The sequence below is a fragment of the Grammomys surdaster genome, unplaced genomic scaffold, assembly GCF_004785775.1.
Source record: "Grammomys surdaster isolate TR1022 unplaced genomic scaffold, NIH_TR_1.0 311, whole genome shotgun sequence".
Taxonomy (NCBI): domain Eukaryota; kingdom Metazoa; phylum Chordata; class Mammalia; order Rodentia; family Muridae; genus Grammomys; species Grammomys surdaster.
Genome location: NW_021604730.1, coordinates 43942 through 66006, shown reverse-complemented (window position 1 = coordinate 66006; position 22065 = coordinate 43942). Strand labels below are relative to the sequence as shown.

The following is a 22065-nucleotide window of genomic DNA, read 5'->3' as shown; positions in this document are numbered from 1 at the left end:
TCTCATTCTCATAGTCTAGCTAAAGATATGCTTTTGAAATTTGTTCAGTGCCATTGCCAAGGTCTCTTCAAAAATATAAGTATTCTTGTTAATTTTGTCTTATGGATGACATACTGGGTTAATAAATATATAAAAACCATGTTGGATACTACACGGTCTTCCTCTCCCACACAAGCCACTGAGAATGAAGCAGTGCTGTTGTTCCATATGGAATGTGGTTTTAGAGTTTAGCTAAGGAACTCAGCTTCTTATTTTCATTTTTGTCTGATGAGTGAGAGGCTTGTTTTTTAAGAAAATAAATAATTGAAAAAGATTAGATTCATTTTTGGAAAAATAGAAGTTTTTAAATGTAATCATTTTCTTCAACAAATAGTTTTATTTATGTTATTTAAAATGGAATTTATGACTTCTGCCTAGTTTCCAACCACATTAAAATGGATCCAATTAAATGTGTTATTTGGTCTTTCTAACATCAGGGAACTGTTTAGCTGACCAAAATAACCAATGTTTGATTGACTCATTTCTAATAATAAACTAGACAGATGGCTTTAGATAAATTGGGTATACAAAATCTTTATGATTGTATGGTTTTGAGTTTTGAAAAAAAAAACCCACCCATAGCATGAGTCCACAGAGATGCCATGCCTTTGGAGTCAACACTCAACATCCAAGGGCTTTCAGTTATACTTCTTTAATACAGAAGTTCTTGAATTTTTACTTGTTATTGGTTCATCTTTCTGAAAACACATTTACCACTAATATTGTAATATTAGCACAACATTTACCATTACTATAGATATTAATAAAATATTGAATATTAAGTAAAAAATGATGTTTAATGCTTTCTAAAGAGTAATTTCTTTTCTCTAGGGGTATTTTAGGTAAATGTTTTAAACTTGAAATTATACTTCATGATTTTACTATTATACTCATAATATTTTTGTAATAAAATATTGCTTCGATATATTTTTCAAATTTGCTTTTCTGTCTTGACAAGCATGGGAAATAGTTTGTTTTAGAAGTATTAATATTTGAATATCTGTCTTCAAACATTTACTGAACTAAGTAGGGTTCTGAAGTCAGCATAGTTCCTTTCGTATATCAAAAGCAGTGGTTATGAATGATAAAGCTAAGAAAAACCTTGGAAGTTAGCCAACTTGTTTCTTAGAAAAGAGTCCTTAAGCTAACACAGATACAACTAACTTAAGTTGTCAACCAGGTCTTAGATGCAGTATCTGAATTCAGAGACTGTCCCTTGCAGTGTTCCTCACTCAGACTCCCAGCTCTTGGGGCACACTGGAATTTTGTGACAAAGATTTGAATGGATACGGTAACTGAATTAGATTGCTTACAAGTGTATAGTATAATTAACTGGAAATACAATGGGAGGCTTATGGAGATACTTTTGTGGCTCTCTGGAGGTGACAGGAGGGTCCTCACTTGGATTTAGAGGAGCTCAGAGAGTGATTGCTCCCCAGCTGTAGATGGCAGTGTACAACTGAAAGGAAGGCAGAACTGAAAAGAGCATCAGCTAGAAGTGGCCACTTCAGTAGAATCTTTTCTAAAACAAGAAAACACTCTCTTTTCAGCTCCAGCACCCACAACAGCAGTGCCCTACATGGCAATAAAATGTGTGGATGTCCGTAAGAATCACCATAAAACAAGATGGCTGGTGCCTTGGGGACCGAACAAGTGTGACAAGATCCGTGACATCGAGGAAGCAATTCCAAGGGAAATTGAAGCGAATGACATTGTGTTTTCTGTACACATTCCCCTCCCTTCTATGGAGATGAGCCCATGGTTCCAGTTTATGCTGTTTATCCTGCAGCTAGACATTGCTTTCAAGATGAACAACCAAATCAGTAAGTACCTCAACTGCTATGGTCATCTCTGGGAATCTTGTTCCTAGGAGTGTTAATGATGATGCTAACTCAGATAGTCCTTAGCTGTTTCCTGCTTCCTGTACACTTTCTGAGCCCTTCATCTGAATCAACCTATTTAATCTTTCCAAATCCCTTGAGGCAAATATCACTATGACTTCTCTATATATATATGTGTGTGTGCGTGTGTTGTGTGTGTGTGTGTGTGTGTGTGTAATATATCACTTGGGTCCTGGTAAGGTTGCCCACAGTCAGACCTAAAACTGCAAAGGTTTCAGTCCAAACCTAAATGGTGCACTAGCTACTAAATATCTTCCCTTCCAGCACCAAAACAGAGCTAACCTCAGTAGAAGAAGGCCCTTTGTGTTTAATTGGATGTTACTACTTCTATGGAGTGGGACTGTGATCTTAGAAAAAGATACTTATTCAAATGGGAATGCTAGCCTAAGAGTATCCATGATCCCACTAAAACGTTTTGTTTTTAATTTAATTCATTTATTTTTCCAACTTATTTGGTTTCAACTATGGATAGTATAGAGAATCTTTGATTGAAGAATTTGTTTGTTTTGATTTTTGTTGTTTTGCTTTTCTGAAACATGACCAGGAATGTGAGGAAAAGAAGTAAGTGTGTTGAAGACAGCTTTGTCTGGAGCCTGTTAATGCACTATAGCATCTTTTTAAGCTTAAAATTCTATTTTAGTAATAAATCTGACATTTAATTATACTAATTATACTCTGTCTAGGAATGGGAGCATCCTAGATCTTGACATTTTATTTGAAATGAGCAAATAGATTATTCTAAGATTATTTTTTAGCACACAATATTTTCTTATTCTCATGCCCTTAGTCTCTTACCCTTGATTTCAAATTTGAGAGCCTGTAGCGGCTAGATGCTGTCCTTTAGCTGCATGTGCAAATACATAAAGAGAAACTTTCCTTAAGGGACTTATGATTAGGTGGAAATGACAAACAAGTAACCCAACATAACAGTATGGTAGTATGATGTATTGAAAACCTATTCATTCTTCAAGATATTTCAGTTGTCACACGGCCCTAGAACCTCACAGATATTTTCTCCTTTCCTTTGTGAATGTAATTTATCCTCCCTGAATTCTATTATTGTCAGAGTAATGTCCACTTTAACAGTCTAGCACAAGTGAATTATTTTCTATGGCTCTTAGGTAGATCAGTTTCCTGATTGTGATAGTGTTTACATTTGTTAAACTGTAGCTTTGTATGTAGGGAGCTGTGAATGAAAATGTCTCTTGGATCAGATCATTCTCCCGCTACAAAAAGGGATAGCTAACAGCTGATGGAGTTGGTTGCCCCTTTCCATTCCAAGACAAAACATTTGTTATTCTAGCAACATTTCAATAACCAGTGACACTAATTCTAGTTGCAGCTAAAATTATTGCTTGCATAAATAAATTTATGTCTGAGACGTATACAACTGAACTGAAAGGGTGATGCATTGCTAGGAACAACAGCTTGTTGCCATAGCTGCTATTGTTTGGTGTAATACATAGAGAAGATTTTAAAGCATGGATCTGTTCATCAGGTAGTAGGAAAAAATGGATCATTTTGATATTCTGCCTTTTGTGTTTTGTAAAATTCCTGGCCTATAATCAGTTTCATTTTCAGCATCAAAGTTATTTAATAAAGTAAATCACAGCTGCTAGTAAGTTTGTGTGACGTTTTAGAAGTTGATAATACATTTCTAAATTTTATTCTACTAAATTTATAAAAGATTGTTAAGTAAATGCATGGATACAATCTACTCGGCCTGTATAATGGTACCTGTGTGTACATATCCAGGCTAATTACTTGGTATTGGATAACCAGTTGAAGGGCTCCTCCCTGGGGAAGATCATTTCTCCTAGTCTCAACATTCCTAGTTGCCAGTAGTTCTAGCATTGAGACACCACAACTTTCCTTCTTCTATGGTAGTGTGTTCATTGGTGCCCTCATTGTTCAAATCTCACTTAGGCAACTATGTCAGTAAGACTCATGATAGAGGAATTTTTTTCCATTTTTATTTTCATTTTGGGAATTGTCAAGCACATTTGTACAGACAAGACTTCCTTTGAAATTAGCCATTGGGTCTATGTTTGTACTGGTAGCAGATAATCAGTAGGCAACTCCAAGATTTTTTAAATTACATGATAAACATCATTCATAAAATTCAAAATTCTAAATATTACAGGATCTAAAACTTTCTTGAATGCCAACAAGATGCTATAAGTAGAGAATTTCTCATGTAACCTCATGTGACAAATTATAGTCACAATGTAGGATAACTAAATATTTGTGTAAAATTTCAGGATATGTATGTATATAATACATGAGTTTTATGTTGTATTTGTCTCTCTTATGTCTAAGATACCTTGTTACATATATTAAAATATTGAAAAATATGAATGAAAGAAAAAAAGAATTTTGGTTTGAAGTATTATGTTAAGGAATATTTGATTATAATGTTTATACTTTGGTATATCTCTCATACTTCTTTCAAGTTACCCATTGGCATGATGGTCAACTTTATATTATATAGGTTTGTATCATCTATGAGTGATTTATAATTATTTATAATTACATTATATTATATATAACTATATATAAAATAATTATATTGTATTACTTATAATTATAATTATTTAACAGCAACCATCTTGTAGACTTTGAGCTACTACTCTCTCTGTAAGTAAAATTCAAAAACAAAAATAGCCCTTTCATATTCAATACAGATGTTAGTTAGGTCATATTTTTGTCCTAAGGATTTGTGACTTTGGTTTTCAGGTCAATGCTTAATCCAATTAATTTAGTTTAATTTACCAGATAAAAATACTTTCAATTCAGTGATACCTGACCACTATACATGCAGCTAGATGTATCCAGAGCAGAATGTCCTTAATGTACACCAGTTGTGTGGGTTGGGCCTCACATCTGGCCACAAGTACACTTCATGTCAATAAGTCTGCCATAAGACAGCAGCCTTTTAATATTGTTAGGTAACAGTTGCACTGGCCTATCTGAACTGTTATGTTTAAAGTGTTTTAAAATTCTCCCAATCTTTAGGGAGAAAACTGACATTTCAGATCTAGACTAGGTGGTAGAGTGGTCCTGATTATAGTACCATTGCCACTCTGAGTCATTCACTTGTCTCATTTTTTACTCTGAGCTTAGAATATAATTGAAAAGATTCTGTTTGTATCTGTAGCTGTTTGTATATTGTTTAAAACATAAGCATATATGTGTGTGTGTGTGTGTGTGTGTGTGTGTGTGTGTGTGTGTATGTATGTATGTATGTATGTATGTATATGGGTCCTTAGGAAAAGCATCTTTGTGCTTCTATCTCCTCTTTGAGTTTTAAGTCATGCTGTCAGTTTATATGTCCTATCTATTCATGGAATATAGCATGAGTCTCCTTAAAGGGGAAAGTTTGAGGTGAAAAAAATCTTTTATGAAAATTATGAGCACTCGATGTTGAAAAAATAACAAGCCACCCCCAAACCAAAAAATCAAAAATCCAAACCAAATAGTCTACTAACATCTATTTTCTGTGTACATAATAAAGCTAGAAATTATTTTCAGCTTCTCTTTACTTTTATGAGTTAGCCATAATGATGTCAGTACAAGGGACATTAGAAATTATTTTGTTTTTTCTTTTTTTTTTTGAAAATAGATTCTCTCATACAATATATTGATTGCAATTTCTCCTCCCGCTTCTCCTAGTTCCTCCCTACTTCCCCTTCTATCCACTCCCTTTCTGTCTCTTAATAGAAAAGAACAGGCGTCTAGGAGATAATAGCAAAATAAAATAAGATAAAACAAAGACCATCACACTGAAGTTGGACAAGGTAAACCAACCTTGTAAAGTAAAGAGTTTAAGAGAAGGCACAAGAATCAGAGATCCACTTGTTCACACTAAGGACTCTCATAAAGATACTAAACTGAAAGCCATATTATATACACAAAGGATCTTTTTCAGTATGCACTGTTCCTGCTGCTTCACTCTGTGAGCCTTTATGAGCTTTACTCAGTTGATTTAGAGGGCCTTGTTTTCCTGTGGTCCTCTATCCACTCTAGTCCTTAAACTTTCTGTCCTCTCTTCCAAAGTATCCCTTTAGCTCTGAGGGGAAGGATTTGATGGAAACATCTTACTTAGAGCTGACTGTTTCTCTCCTTCTCCCTTCCCCACTCTGTGTGTGTGTGTGTGTGTGTGTGTGTGTGTGTGTGTATTTAATGTCTGGCTGTGGGTCTCTGTATTTGTTTTGGTATGCTGCAGGAGGAAGCATTTTTGATGATGACTGAGCATGGCACTGATATATAAGTAGAACAGAATAACATTAGGAGTCAATTTATCACTATTTTTTTAAAAGACCAATAGTATTTGATTTTACCATAGTCTAGTTACCTGGGCTATCTAGTCTCTAGTTATTGGTTACCCAAGCAATGTTGAATATGTGCGCCTTCTCAAAGGGTGAAGATTAAGTCAAATCAGACATTGGTTGGTTATTCCTACAAGCTTTGTGCCACCATTGCCCTAGTATATTTTCTAGGCAAGACAGCATTGTAGATCAAAGAGTTTGCAGCTGAGTTGGTGTATGCATTTCTTTTTTGGTAGCCTGCAGAGTACCTTCCCATACAAAATATACTAGAACATGCAGGTGAATATTCTGTGTAAGCATCAGCTCTACCTTTCCATATTTAATGAGTTGTGTGGGTGTTGTCTTGAGCAATGTGGCCTTGAAGTCAGTTTGTGGAGAACATCTTATTATCTTAAGAACAGCCTGAATTGTTTGAATATTTCTATGGGACTTCTTTGGCCAACAACTCAATTGGTTGTAACCCAATCACAGTACTACTGGAAGCTTTGTTTGATGACAACAGATGGCCAGTTGGAACTCTTCTCTCATTTGGCTACTTCATTAGAATTGCCTTCATATATTTTAGGAAATTTCCATTGCATTAGGTTTCCATACCACCCCTTCAATGTCCCTTAATTCATTTGCCTGAAAATTTCATGATGTCATTTTTAACAACATAATAATAGCCCATTGTGTAAATGTACCATATTTTCTCTATCCATTCTGCTGTTGAAGTAAATCCAAGTTGCTCCTAATATTTGGCTTTTGTGAATACAGCAGCAATGGACATGGTTGAACAAGTGTCTTTTTGGTAGGGTAAAGCATTCTTTCTGTATATGTCCAAGAGTGTGATAGCTGGATCCTTGAGGTAGATCGAGTTCATCTTTCTGAGGAAATGCCACACTGAGTTTCATAGTGGCTATACTAGCTTGCACTTCCACCAACAATAAATGAGTATTCCCCTTATTCCATATCCTCATTAGTCTTTTCCTATGCCAATGAGTTCAAGGCTATTCTCCACTTCTATCAGTTTCTATGTGTCTGGTTTTATGTTGAAGTCTTTTAGCTATTTGGAGTTGAGTTTTTTAATAACTCTTTAAAGGAATGATTTTCTGTTTTTTAAAATTGTTTGGTATAATTTGCTTATTCAAATAATTGGCTTTCTAAACAGTACCATTAGCATAGGCACTAAGTTGAACAATAAATGGGACCTTATGCAACTGAAAAGGCATCTGTAAGGCAAAGGACACTGTGAATTGGACAGAGCAGCTTCCTATAGAATGGAAAATTTTTTTACCAATTTTACATCAGATAGAGGACTGATAATTCAAATATGTAAAGAAATCAATGAACTAGGTATCCAAAACCCAAATAATCCCATTTAAAAATTGGGGTACAGATCTAAACAGATAATTTTTAACAGAGGAAACTCAACATGGCTGAGAAAAACTTAAAGTAATGATCACCATCCTTAGCCACCAGGGAAATGAAAATCAGAAATACATTGAGGTTCCATCTTATGCTTGTCAGAAGGGCTAAGATGAATAACATAAGTGATTAGCACTAGTGAGGATAACAGATGGATCTCTGTTAGTTCAAGACCAGCTTGAGCTAGATAGTGAGTTCCACTACAGCCAGGTCAATATTGTGAGGTCCTGTCTTGAAAACAAAACAAAAACAAAACCAGAAAATTTAATCATTTTTTTTAACTTGAACTGAGAGACATCTGATCTCTGGGAAGAACTTGGAAGTCAAGAAACATACCAAGAGCCAAGTGTATGTGCTGGCTACAGACCTTTCTTGCATCTTCAAACATTGACCTAAGTTAAGGATTTAATCTTGGGAAGTAAACATGCTTATGCTTATTTACACACTTGGTATTTGTATTTCAATTCCAGCCCTGAAACTTATGTATGGTAGTGAGAGGTTTATAAATCCCTAGATAGGAACCTCAGTGTGTGTACACCTTGAGTACCAAACTGTGTGTTGGTCATCAACTAAGATTTTGGAAAACACCATAAACTATGGAGCATGGGAAATTTTCAGCATCTTAGGAGAATGTATCAAAAGTAAACATTGATTTTATTTGACTGAAGACATAGTAACATGCACATTCTGGTGTTTTGAAATAGTAGTAATTCAAGTGGGAGAAAATGTGTATGAGAGACACCTTCTAGGACCAGAAAATTATTACAGGAAGAACAGGATATGAATTAGCAATGGAAGTATTTCTGGATGAAAGTAAAACCTCAAAGGAATTGAGGTTGAGGGAAGAAATATTTCTTAGGCATCTCTTATCTATGTTCAACTCTTGATGTTCAAGATTAAACCTCTGCTCTTCTCTGTGAAGCTATTACCATAGAACAAGGTTTAATGGTCTCCAAACTAAAGTTATGGAATTAAAGTGATTTTTCCCCCAAAGTCACCTGACTTGCAGGTGAAGAAATCAGAACTGACCCATATTTCTCTACCATGAAGTGCTATAATGATTCCTAATGACATTGCTATTCCTATAGAACAGTGCATCTCCAAACTCTCTTCAAAGGAGCTTCTTTTAAAATAGGTAACAATTAATACAGAGACCCCTAGTAGGCCAACATGGAGTGAATAAAGCACTATGGAATGTTAACTCCTAAAAGAGGTGTATATACCATATATTTCCCCTCAAGGATGAGGGAACTTCATGAAAGAGGGGGCAGAAAAATTGTAAAAGCCAGAGGTGGGGGGTAGCTTCAAGAAAACAGTGTTTTCTGAATGCAACAATTTCACATATGAACTCACAGCTATTTTGACAGCATGCATAAGAATTATGCAAACTCAAGCTAGACATTAGTCCAGCATGGAGTAGGGGATATTAGCACAAAATTCCATGACTAGTTGAAAAGCTATTGACATTTTATCACTGCTAATGGGAGATGGGCATGGGGGGGGTGTTGGGGAGAAGGAGGTAAGAAGGAATGGAGGGAGGGAGGAATGGAGGGAGTCATCTTTCTTTAATGATATGATCCCAGATAGGCAGACCATACTATAGGGCAGGTCCTATCCCAAAAGTAGTTGGGCAACATAAGCTGAACTCAAGGTGTGGGAGGAGAGAAAAAACTCAAAATTGAGTGATATAGAGTTGAAGGTGAATGGGTGGATATAGGAGGATTTGGTGGTTATAATCAAAATACATTGTATAATATAAGGTGAGATAAAACTCAAATGCAGACTTACGAGGTTGTTCTGAATAAGTGTGGACCTATGGTGGTGGATGCTTTAGTCAAAATTAAGAATGAAGTTGATTCTATATTGACCTTCTGAAGATCATGTAGAGAAGGGATCTGTGGCTCTTCTGCTATAAACATCAATGGAGGCAACACTATGGCATGCACAGGCAGGAGTGACAAATCTATTAAGCTCTATCAGAGGGGGAGGGAGAGGGGGAGGGGAGGTAGGAAAGACAAGGACAAAGACAAGGAGAAGAAAAGAGTCCCAGGAGGGCAAAGCAACAGTATCTGCAGTCCTTCAAGGACCAGAAGAAGCTTAATGCATCTTGTGTGCCTGCTACAGCACTAGCTGCCCCCAGCTGATGGTGGAACAAGTACCTTGGACCTGCAGTTCTCATGTAGGCCTACCACTGGATGTTCGACTTCACAGAGGAATGCCTGGCCAAGCTGCAGGACCCCTTCTCTACTGCTGCCACACCGACATGAATTGTACACAAACCTGCCCCAAGGGTCTGATTCCAGGAAAAGTGATTGCTGAAATCGAAAAGATGATGGTCACCTACAAGGAGAAAAGGACAATGGCTCATTAACCATTTTCGTGCGGAATGTGGCTGTCAGCTTTGACTTGAATCCCTTCAAGCACCTGAATTCTCCAAGAATATAGCATGTATAATAAACATTTTATGAAATAAACAAAAAAATGGAGGTAAGAGATAAACTTCTGAAAGATGATATGACCCTTCAGTGAGTTACCAATATGACCTTATTTGACTGAGAAATTGGGAATTAAGTCATTACGGAAAAACTTGAAAATTACATATGTAATATGGAACTGAAATATAGATTCAAAATTAGAGACTGGGTTGTCCTTTAATTAGGCAGTAGCTGGAGACTGCATTCCTTCTTTTATGCCTGGATTTCTCACTTGGTTTTACTCCTAACTGGAAGCTACCTGTGAAGTTTTTAATGGGAGAAGTCCCCAAGCTGAGCTAGGCTAGGTTCAGAGGCAAGTGAAATCCCATTCCCTTTGCTTTTCAACTACAGACATAGCCTGGCCCAGTGACTTGGATTCCAAAGGATGCCAGTAATTGTGGGTTTTAGTCACAGAGGATAAAGATAAGAGGAGAGACAGGCTGGTTTTTCCACAATTAAATGCTGCCTCTCGGGTTCCTCTGTCGTTAAGAATCTGAGGGTCAGGAACCTCCAGTCATATTATTTTCCCCCTGGCTGCCTGCTTTCATCTGTAACCCCATCCAAGGCGATTAAGAATAGGTGAGTTGGAAAGACAAACATGTTCTGGTCTGTCTTCCCTTCCAAGTCCTGTCTATGGAACAGATGAGATCCCTTCTAATCAGTGGCATAAAAGTTCTTTTTAGGAACTTTGTTTCCTCTCTGTTCTGTTGTCAGCTGCACAGATACAGTATGATGAGTGTGTGAAATCCAGTTTTTTCCTTTTATGATCTTGACAATGTTTTTGTTTGTTGTTTGTTTGTTTGTTTGTTTGTTTTCAAGTATCTGAAGCTCTTGGCATTTGGTATTTATTAACTGTTACTCATATTAACCAGATTCCAGTTTTTATCCTTTATCACTCCAAAAACATTTACAAATTGTAAATGCCTTGAGAATAGGAATGGCTTTATAGTTGTTTGGTTTCATCCCAGTTCCGTAAGTATAGAAGGAAGTTAGAAAGCTGATACTATTTTAGATTTCTGTCTTCATGAATATCAGAACAAGAAAGTATTTCAGTAATCATATGATCCAAAGTCACAAATTTTTGAGGAAATACTATATGTAAAGTAACTTAACTGGAGTTAAACTGTGGATAGAGGCTTTCCTAGTGCAAGAAACAGGTTTTCTAATTTTCCTAATGTGCCGCTCGGTGACATAATAAATAGTTTGTGTTTTGGAGTCTGGCAAAATTGGACTTATATTGTGTGCCCTTCCCACCAAAAAAGGCTTCATTTTCTTCATTTCAAGATTATAAATGAATTATTCTGTCTGATCTCTGTATGGATGAATATGTTTAAATATGCAGTAAGAACTAAAAGAATATGAATTTGAAAGAATTACTGTTTCCTTTCTTTTTCAAACAGTATACTACCCTTATAAGAAAACATATTTCTACAATCTCTTCAATTCAATATCAGAAATTGTGACTTACTGTCATTTATAAGAACTTAAGGAAGAAGAGCTGAGTAATAAGGCTCATGAAAGAAGAATCAGAATATGCTAGAAACGGAAATTGGTTCCACCTATAGGAAATACCTTCTCTTTTTCCTACCACCTTCTGCATAAGGGAGTTGAGGTTGATCTAAAACAGTAGCACAGCATTTGCCTCTCTTGCTCAGGAATGAGCAAGAAGCTGAGTATGTGAAGTGGTCAAGAAGATGAACAAGTCACCGAACTCACCTCCTTTAGAAGTCATATGAACACAATCGATTGTGAATAATGGAAAGAGAGAGACGCACAGGGGTCCAGAAGGAGTTCTCAGGAGGACTCTGCCAAACATGGTTCAGGGAAGTATGGAGGTCTGCACAGAGCAGCCACCCACACAGATAGAGGAGTGTTGACATTACCTGCAAGGCATGAAAGAACCATTCCTGGAGTGCAGAGCAGAAGGGCAGATTTACTTATCATTCTTGGTAACTTTTAATTAGGGAGCAAGCAGTAACTGACATCTTTGAGGCTCAATCAATAGTCACGCTTTTGTTTTGTTCTTTTCTCTCACTCAAACAGGCACATGTCTCCTCCACTTTCTTTGCAATGTTATTAATCTGTCCATCTCCAAGAAACCTGGGTAGCAGCAGAATATTCTCCTATTGCCGTCAGAGTTCAGCTTAGGGAATGTGTGGCTGAGTGATCAAGAGGGGATGGCCTTATCTGCAAAGAGAACTCTGAATACTTAGTGCAATAATTTTCCACATTCACAGTACAAAGCAAATACTCTGTGTGAGTAACACTGGCTTGGCTCCAGCAATAACACAGCTGTTGAAACAGCTTAGTCACCGGGGCAATGGAGACAGTGTGGCAAGAGAATGCTGGGGTGCAGTAAGCTGACATTTAGCTGGCTAGCAGGGGCTCTGAGAGCCAGAACAGATCTGTGGGAGAGCTATGGAGAGGCTGCTCCCCGCCCACAGGCATCCCCTTGTTTCTTTTGAAGCTGAGCCATAATCCCCTCCCTGGGCAGGATGCCTGAGGATGAAAACTGAACACATTTTATGACTGATGGGAGAGAAAGAACTGATTTCATCTTTCTAGACACCTGGTTTCTCTCCTTTATAATGACCTTTTGTTTGTTTGTTTTGTTTCTTGTTTTCTAAATGCCTCAGGCTAGTTAGAAATTGTAATGTGAAATTTATTTAAAGTTGGGGGTGGGGAATGTCCTGAACTTATAGAAAAAAAACCTCAAGTAGCTCTTTAGTTTTCACTGTTCAGGTGATACACAAAAAAATCAGAAGGGAAAGCTCCAACCATTCTGACTGGTGCTTCCTGGATCCCTATAGCAAGTGCATCTACCAGAGCTATATCCTGAAGTTCTGTGGATAGATCTGATAAAATATTTTGCTGGTCACATAGGAATTTGGGAAAGCCTAATGAATTGCTATAGAGCTACCCTGCTGTTCTTTCAGTCTTTGAACAGCTGACCTTCGTGTTTTTTTTTTCTTTATCCTGGGCTCTTTCTGCACTGTTTGTTTTGGAAGTTGTTGAGTTAAATTAGCCATCTCTTTCCTTTCCTGGTTACAGTATGAGAATGCAGCTGTCAGTCTGTGAACACTGCCATTGTCTATTTTTAGATTCAGTGTGAATAAAGCTCTCCTCTCTAATTGCACTGAAGGGAGGGGGGGAAGAAGGGAGGGAGGGAGGGAGAGAGGGAAGGAGGGAGGGAGGGAGGGAGGGAGAGAGGAAGGGAGGGAAAGAGAGAGAGGGGGTGATGGTGGGGAGACTGGTTTTTAAAAGCACCAAGTCAGCTATTGTGAGTTAGCCTGGGGAGAAAGCAAAGGGCAGCCACTGTCTTTCCATCCCTCAGTTGTCAGGTGTGTTTTCTCTTGGCATTAATGTTGATTATGGTCAAATAAGAATAAGTGTAATCACATTTGTTTTCCAATGTTTTAACATTTGCCAGCTTGGATGGTTGTTTTCTCTGGATTTGTTATGAAAAAAATTACTATAATTGAGTTCAAATTCCTTACAAATTATTTTCCTTTAGATGTTTTCTGTGTTTCTTTAGATGTTTTGTGTTTTCACATTAGGCAAACTAAGAACTGTAAAATACAATGGGCTGTGATTTTCTCTATACAACTTTCTAACCAGCATCCTATGTGCCTTACTCCAATCTGCTTTTCATGTAGCTGCTAGAAGTGCTTCAATAAGTGGAATACCATGGTATTTAGTATAACTTGGACCCTTAGTCATCAGACTCTGTTGCTTAGCTCGTATTCCTTCCAGTCACTCTTGTATTTCCTTCATATTGAATTAATTTCTTTCTCTAATCATTCAGTGTTTTTTAATACTTATATAATTTTTAAATATACAGCTTCCTTGATCTGTGGTTGCTTCTACCCCATTGTGTATTAAACTATTATCCTGGGGTAGGTAGATATCACTTTGGATGAGCTGATTCTGGAAGTCATACCTTCTGCATTGCATTGTTTAACCCAGTGCTCTTAAATACTTCGAGCTACCTGTATACATAGGTTTACTTTTCTGCAGTGCCCAAGTTTCCCAACTTACTGTGATCAATTTGAGGGCAATGATTTTACCTTATACATTTTTGTGCAGTACTGTTCATGGAAACCAGTAGATGCTTAGAAATATTTGGTTAAGGATAAAGAAGTCCCTTTGAATGCCACATCTAGCATTCAAGTTTCAGAAGAATATTGGTCCCATCTCAGTGGCAATTTGAATTGTTGTAGTTTTTGTCTCATGGGATTTCCCTCGAGCTTTAGCAAGTCAGGATGAATATATTTATTGTCAGGCCTTACTTTACCTAGAAGAATGCTGTACAATTTTTCTTCTCTGAATTCTATTAGAAGTATCATCTGTTGTCTTACTCCTGAGGCTGAGGAGCCATGATAAAGATCATTCTATTGTTTTAAACATAAAACCTTAAAGCAGCATTAAGTCAAAGAACTTGTTAGTTTGTAGCTTCTGTGATTACATTTTTCCTTTAACCCCACTGGCACTTTCTAGCAGAACATCAATACTACTATTGATGTTTCCCATATTATTATCCATAAAAGAGAGAGGGAAATAATAACTTTCCTTAGAAGTCACTCTTTCTTCCTGGGACGGAAAACAAATATACTGTGCTTTGGTGTGTAACTGGGAAATATATTCATTACTTATTTTAGAGCTATGATAAAACAAACAAACAAACAGAAAACAGTCAAAGACGACTTAGAACAAGATATTTTTTTGACTTATTGTTCCATAGATATCAGAGTTTGTTATAGCAGGGAAGCGTGACAGCAACAAGCACTCATGACAGCTGTAACAGGAGCTAATAGCTCACATTTTGAACCACAATCATAAAGTAGAGATAGAAAACTGGGACTGGTATGTGGATTTTAAACCTCAAAGCCTGTGCTCAGTGACATACTTCCTTCAGAGAGGATATACCTCCTAAATCTACCCAAATAGCTCCAATAACTGCCTCCAACTATTCAAACATCTAAGCCTATGGTGTGTCATTTTAATTCTAAGCATCATCGGAATTATGGGCCAAATTAGAGGAACATCCTTTTTGTAAGGCATACACGTGTGGACTGCATGTTAATGTATGCATAAATGTATATAGAGGTAGGATTTGGGACAGGAAAGTAGGTGATAGGCAGGGGAGAAAGTAATGTCACTAAAATAGAGCAACCTACACAGTTCGTGTATAGTATGTGGTAGAGTGACAGGAATATTTGGTGAAGGCTTGGCAAGATGTCTCAATGGATTAAAACATTTATCAAAAAGGACTAAGAATGTGATTTCAGTCCAAAGAATTCACTTGAGAATGGAAAGAGAGAACTGATTTCAGAAAGTTGGCAGCTGATTTCTACATATGTACTACTGCTTTTGCACCCTACTGCATGATACACCACACACAATAGTAAATAAAATTTATAGAGGAATATTTGATGTAAGGTGCTATTCATTAATTTAGTAAATATATGTTAAGACATGGTACTATAACTGTTAGCATGACTGAGGTAGACTCTGACATTCAGGAGCTTCTAGTATGTGTGCAAAAGAGTTGCATATACAGATAGTTAAATGGGATAAAGCATACAGTTCTGGGTCAACAGGACTCTACGGGAACAATATATAGGAGACTGCACTTAGCTTTGAATGGCTAAGAAGATATTCGTGAATAAGGAGAAATACCTGAAGTTAAAAAAGCATTAGTTTGGTATGAGCAGAGATGTTAAACCCTATCTGCAGTACTTTGCAGTTAACTGTGTATATGGGGTTTCCTTCTAAAATTTTGATATGCTAGTGAGGTGAGTGTAGTGTGCTCAAATGAAATAGCAGCCTACATATACTAGGCTTCTGTCAAGTATTTGGCATATATTGCCTTCTTTATTTCTTATGACCTTATTTCTCTTCTCATCTATCTCTAGAGTTGACCTCCTTTTATTTGCCAAGATTAGAGAGGAAAGGGATAGCCTGGGTGGAAGAAGAGTAGGGACCAAGGGATATGCACTTGGGATGATAAAAATGAGCCATATGATAGCTTACTATGCCATTTATAGAGTTTCCATTTTAGAGTAAAGACAGTATAAATTTTGTTTTGTTTTCAGACAATGTCTCATTATATAGTTCCAGCTGGTCTAGAACTTGCTATACAGACCATGCTGGTCTCAAACTCACAGAGATCTTCCTGCTGCAGCTTCTCAACATATTTTAGAAGCTACCTTTCTGGCTTCAGTGTGAAAAATTATCTCAACTAGGCAGTAGCAGCATGAAAATATGAGTTCAAAAGAGGAGTAAGTTTGAAAGATGTAAATTAGAAAGAATTTATGAAATCAGTTGTTTGTTTTCCTCACAAACTGTGGCACTTCAGATTCACAGCTGATAAGCAGCTGATACTCCAATAGTGTTTGCAGTTGTGCAGCCTTAATGTATTAGCTGCCTTTACTGTAATAAAAGATAGATCTTTTCTGAAAGGGGATACATATTTTAAAGGACTTGACATAAGAAATATATTTTATTCTTTTGTCCTTGTCATATTGCATTTGTAGACTTTTAATTTCAGCCAGGAGATAATGCACCCGATTATACAAAGTAAAATACTTCTCCACAATGCAAATGTCTAACAGAATGAAGAAGATGAGAGAGATGTATAGGGAGCTAACTGTTGGCTGGTTTGTTAAATAATCATGCTCATTTATTTGTATAACAATTCACCCAACCCTTCAGGGCATCTTAATAACACAGACAGGGCCAAATTTGTAATTAGCCAAGTCCAGTTTGGCAGATATTCCATGGATGTAAGATAGGGTTTGTTTTGCTGTTTTTGTAATTGAAAGCATTAGGAAAATACTAGTCAGGTCAGGGAGTTTTTGATTGGACAAGGAGTGCTAGCATAAATAACCCCAGATTATATATGTCTGTTGAAGGCTGGAAGCAAGCTGGTTTGAATTGCTTCCATCTCAGGTTACCAATCACTTGTGACTGGCAATGTGGAAGTACATATGAGGGTTGTGAAAGCTTTTTAGTATTTTTCTCTCCAGAGTAAGGCCCCAAGCAAATCAAGGTTTCTCTGTGAAGCTATAAAAGCTTTCGACACCATATAATGATTCTTTATTTTATTTTTTTTTAAGATTTGTTTATTTTATATATGTGAGTACATGGTCACTGTCTTCAGACATACCAGAAGAGAACATCAGATCCCATTACAGATAGTTTCGAGCTACCATGTGGTTGCTGGGAATTGAACTCAGAACTTCTGGAAGAGCAATCAGTGCTCTTAACCGCTGAGCCATCTCTCCAGCCCAATAATTTTTTGTTTCTTCTAACATCACTTGCCTTCCCCCTTTCTTTTTATTTACTTGGTCAGTAGTATGGCCTAACTCTCCTGAAGCTGGAAAGAAAAGGAAACCTATTTTTAAGTATATGCTATTTGTGAAGTCAGGCCCTATGTTTCTATGTTTTCTAGGTGGAAAGTTAAACTTTATTCAAAGTTTGCCAGCCAGAAGACTGAAGATAGGATAGACACTAGTACCATTGCACACCCAACTTATGATCTGGCTGCCTAGTACTAGTTTTGAACAATGAAGCATAAATGAGAAGCATTCGGATGACTTGGTTTCATCACTTTTACTCACATCACTCATACACAGGACACAGGCTTTTGTCAGCCATCTGGTTTTGGTTGCTGGAGTATATTTAGCCTCTTTCTAGATCTCTGTCACCCACTTCCACCCATTGCTACCTTACCTTTGACTTTCATTGCTTAGCAGGGCAGGGCAGTGTGACTAGAATAAAGCCCCTCAAGGACATTATAGTCCATGTTTTCCTAGTGTGGAAGAACACAGATCTTTCTGAGATATTTTTGTCTGTGATAAGACCCACAGACTATATCTGCTCTTACAGAATCCTGTAAATTTCTTCATATGAATGACAGTCCTTAACATGATGGAAGTCGTAATTTTAATAAACCATAGTCCAGTCTATATTCTGAAATGAATATTGTCACTAACCTTTGCCTATATTATGAAATCAAATTTTCACTAACCCAAATATGTTACCAAAACTGTTTGAAAAAAATGAAATTTTCACAACTCAATAGAATGATGAGGTTCCACACTAAAGGACCAGCCCAGAATAGTAATGGAAAGGTCATGGAGTTCAGATCTAAACACAGTTTATGTTAATACCATTTGCCCTTATTCCATGTAATTTATATGACCAAGGTCTTTATTTTATAGGTAGCTTTTCCCAGTATCATATGTAACCTTGCTCATCCTGCCCTTCTCCCAGGGAGTTCAATTAAGATATGTAATCTTTATTGTGTGTACAAGGTGTCAGGAGTATTTCAGGAGCCATGAGATCAGTGTTTTATTATATGCAGCAGTCATTACAGCTAAACAAGATTTCTTACTCTATTGAAAGGCAGAAGAGAAGTCTAGTAGCAAGCAACACAGCTTTACTTGCATCTTCTGCCCAGTGCTTTTCTGTTTTAGAGTTCCATGTTTGGAACAGATTTGGAGGGAAGCTCCATGTTTTTCTCATCTGCTAATATATTGAATGAAAGGTTGATATGAGAATTTTACTTCCCTCAGTAAAATGACAGAAATTGCTATCCTTGATGCTTTAGGCACTGTTCTAAGATTTTCATGACTTGACTAGTTTAGTGTTCCTAAAATCCTAAAGGATGAGTTCTATTATAACAGGAGGGAGAACCCAAGCATCTAACCTAGGAATAGCATTGAGTTCAGTGAGGAAGCCAAAGGGTTATTGGAACAGACACTCATCCTGTATTTCTGGACTTCACGAATACCAAAGAATAGCAAAATGCTGAGGTTACAAGCCAGGACACAATAGCCATTGGAGTATTTTGAGATCTTGGGCTTTCTGAGCTCCTCTTCATACATAGGAAAAATAGTGCCCTTGTCCTCAACTACACAGAGAGTAAGTAGATGATGGGTAAAATTAAGATGTAGCAGGTTATAAGTACAGTAAACAGGTAGAGAATTTTGAACTTGACCTATTGACAAGAGGAAAAGAAGTAAAAGGATGATATGGTGGCTAGCATGAAAATATGTGATATGTCTCATGCTCTATTAGTGAACCTGCACTGAGGTTTTGAGCAAGGGTGTTTTTAATAGCCATGTTGCTGAGTTTAAAAACAAAATTGAGAAGTATTTCAATATTTTAAAATATCAGCAGCTCCCTTATCACATGTCAATGTGTGTCCATGTTCTCTCTTCTGGAAAGAACTTTCTTAAATTGCCCAGAAACACATGTCTAGTGAATGGCAAAGGTGAGTCTTCAACTTCCATATGAATCACCCCAAGTCCTGCTTTTCCTGTAACTTTCATCAGAGAAAACAGATTTCAAAAGACACCCGGGAAGCTAAATTAAGCATACTTTATCAAAAAGGTACTCAACTCTGACCAGACTCTTATTTTAAAACAAAAGCAAAAACAAACTTAATTTCTGGTTTGTCTTTTTAAAAAAGTAAGACAGTCTGGTAAAATGGGTTAGTACCACTTCACATTGCCTATTGAAGAAAAACATAGCCTCATTCCCCACCCACATTTATCTGTCTTTACTACATATGCAGTGACAGACAGAACCACAGAAACTGGTGTCTCCAGTCTTCCAACTTGGTGCTCTTTGGCTTCTCTTTGGCTCTTGCCATTCTCAAGTTCTTTACAGAAAAGGTATTGTTTTGGTTCAACATATGTTGACCCCATGCTTGGATTAGAGGGTTTCAAAGATGATTGTTAGCTATCTATGCCCCTGCTGGGAACACATTAGAAAGTTTTGATCAGAGTTGAGTAGATCTTCCAAGAAGCATGTAGAGACAGCAGGGACAGGGCTAATTCATATGGAAATTATATTCTGTGACTGACTTCAGCATTTTCTATCAAATTAGACAATTCTCTTTAAGTGATACAAATCAAGTAATAGTCTTTAGAAATTTCTGGGTACATTTAATATATACAACATGATGTTTTAAGATGCACATAGTAGCAAGATTAATTATAGTGAAGCAAATTAATTATTGCTATTACTCTTGCAGCAAAGCCACAAATGAAATAGGTAACATATGATGAAGAGTTTCCCTTTTATCCACTTTTCTTCCTTCCTTTTTGGCAATTCTAGATTGAACCCAGTTCTCATTCCTGATGATTTTCTTTTAAGGCAAATTTAGAATCATTATCTTCCTCATGTTAATATCAACTAATATAGCTTTATGCAAAGTTATTTAATATCTGACTCAGTTTACTTATTAATAAAAAGGACATATCAATGTCTATATATTAGAGTTGTTAGAAAATTAAATTAGATCATTTAAATTAGCTTCAGGTAATTTTTAATTAAAGTAGAGTAATTGTACATTGATATAATATGTAAATTTTTTATTGCTTTTCCTTTCAGCATACTCATCAGGTTAAAAGAAGTGATGAAGCTGGGGCCAGACCAGGGGTATGCCTATTTGGTCTATTTCTCTGCCAAAGATATCTGTTCTAAGTAGGGCTACTGCTGCTTTTTGTGGGAGCTAAGGAAAAAAGATCCCTGAAGACATACCTACTATATAAGTATTTTACTATGACATATCTAACCAATAAACTATTCAGTTAAATATATTCCACTTTTGTGGTTGCAACAGATTTACTTTCATAATGAACTAGAATACCAGTTTTGAATTTGGGATTCTTGGATTTATATGCCAGAATATGACTGATTAGGAAGCCCTTTCATTCCCTTTTCATCTCTTATCTATCATTCTACTCACAGAGAGGAGCCTCGTTGCTTGTACAAAGAGCACTACAAACTCTAAGCTCTAGTTCTGTCTATATCTTTCTGTAAACAACAACCTTTTGATCATTCTTGACCACCCAGATAGTTATTTAGTTCCTCTTAGATACCAGATTTGGGGGAAACATATAAAAACCAAAAACATCATCAGAGCTGTTCAAGAAGAGTATTCTCAGAGCAGCACAAGTCAAAAATCAGGCATGGGATGAGTAGGCTCTAGGTGTGCCCATTTCCTGTCCTCTAGAATCTTTAAGTTCTTTAAAGAAGTGGGGAGGTAAAGAGAGCCACATAGAATGGGACTCCTTAATAGAGTGAGGCCCAAACTGATTTTTCCCCTGCCCATGTATACGATATGCCTCTTTCTTTCAAGGACAATTGTCTTCCAAGGAGAACAATATGTAAACTACTATTGTATCTAGGGGGAGCTAATAACTTCTACATTTTTTTACATTTGTGCTCTTGAGTCTAGTGATTATCTAGGTGTCATTTCAACATTACTGAAAGTGCTGGTTCTTAATGCTAGCATTAAAAGTGAGAGAAGAGGTTTCTATCATTAATTTTACCATTGGGAGTACAGGCCAGTTCTTCTTATTAAATACTGAGACTGTTAAGTGTGGAGTGATTAAAAACAGTGTGGTTTCTAGCCAAAGAGATAGCCAAGCTATGAAGGTTGCTTTTGTTGAGTTGAGGGTGGGGGGGGAGGTGAGTGGCAGCACACAATTTCCTATATAAATAGCTGTTTTTCCTCCTGGTTCTCAGCATTGCCTGATGTCCTCAAGTGTAGTCTGTGCTCTGATAGTGCTAATGAGCAGAAGCCTTTTTGTGTCTAGTCCAGTTTGTCTGTTGGAAGCACTGTTCCTCACCCCACTCTGCAGTTGGTATTTTCAGATTCTGAATGGCTTGAGACTGTCACATAAATTGGTTCACTTTTCCAGAACATTCCTTCTGTGGGAATTTAGGTTTTTGCTATCAAGAAATTCTACTTTCTTTATATTAGACAGTAATTATGAGTTACCTTTAAGCCACACTAAACTGGTAAATGGAAAAGTTGTTTATATCCCTAGTAATTTTTGTGTTTAGCAGAGATTTATTAGGTTTATGCCACATACTATGTAGCATGTGGTGCTTCCA

At 36.8% G+C, this 22065-nt stretch overlaps 1 protein-coding gene and 1 pseudogene across 1 annotated transcript in view; both read left to right on the top strand.

Annotated features, from left to right (window-relative positions):
* The window catches only part of Wls (Wnt ligand secretion mediator), a 93395-nt gene that overhangs the window by 29078 nt on the left and 42252 nt on the right, over nt 1-22065 (top strand). Inside the window, exon 2 of the mRNA XM_028777602.1 lies at nt 1590-1862. Within this exon, the coding sequence (XP_028633435.1) occupies nt 1590-1862 (273 nt within the window). The remainder of the gene's footprint in view (nt 1-1589; nt 1863-22065) is intronic.
* On the top strand, nt 2477-10046 carry LOC114629547 (annotated as a pseudogene).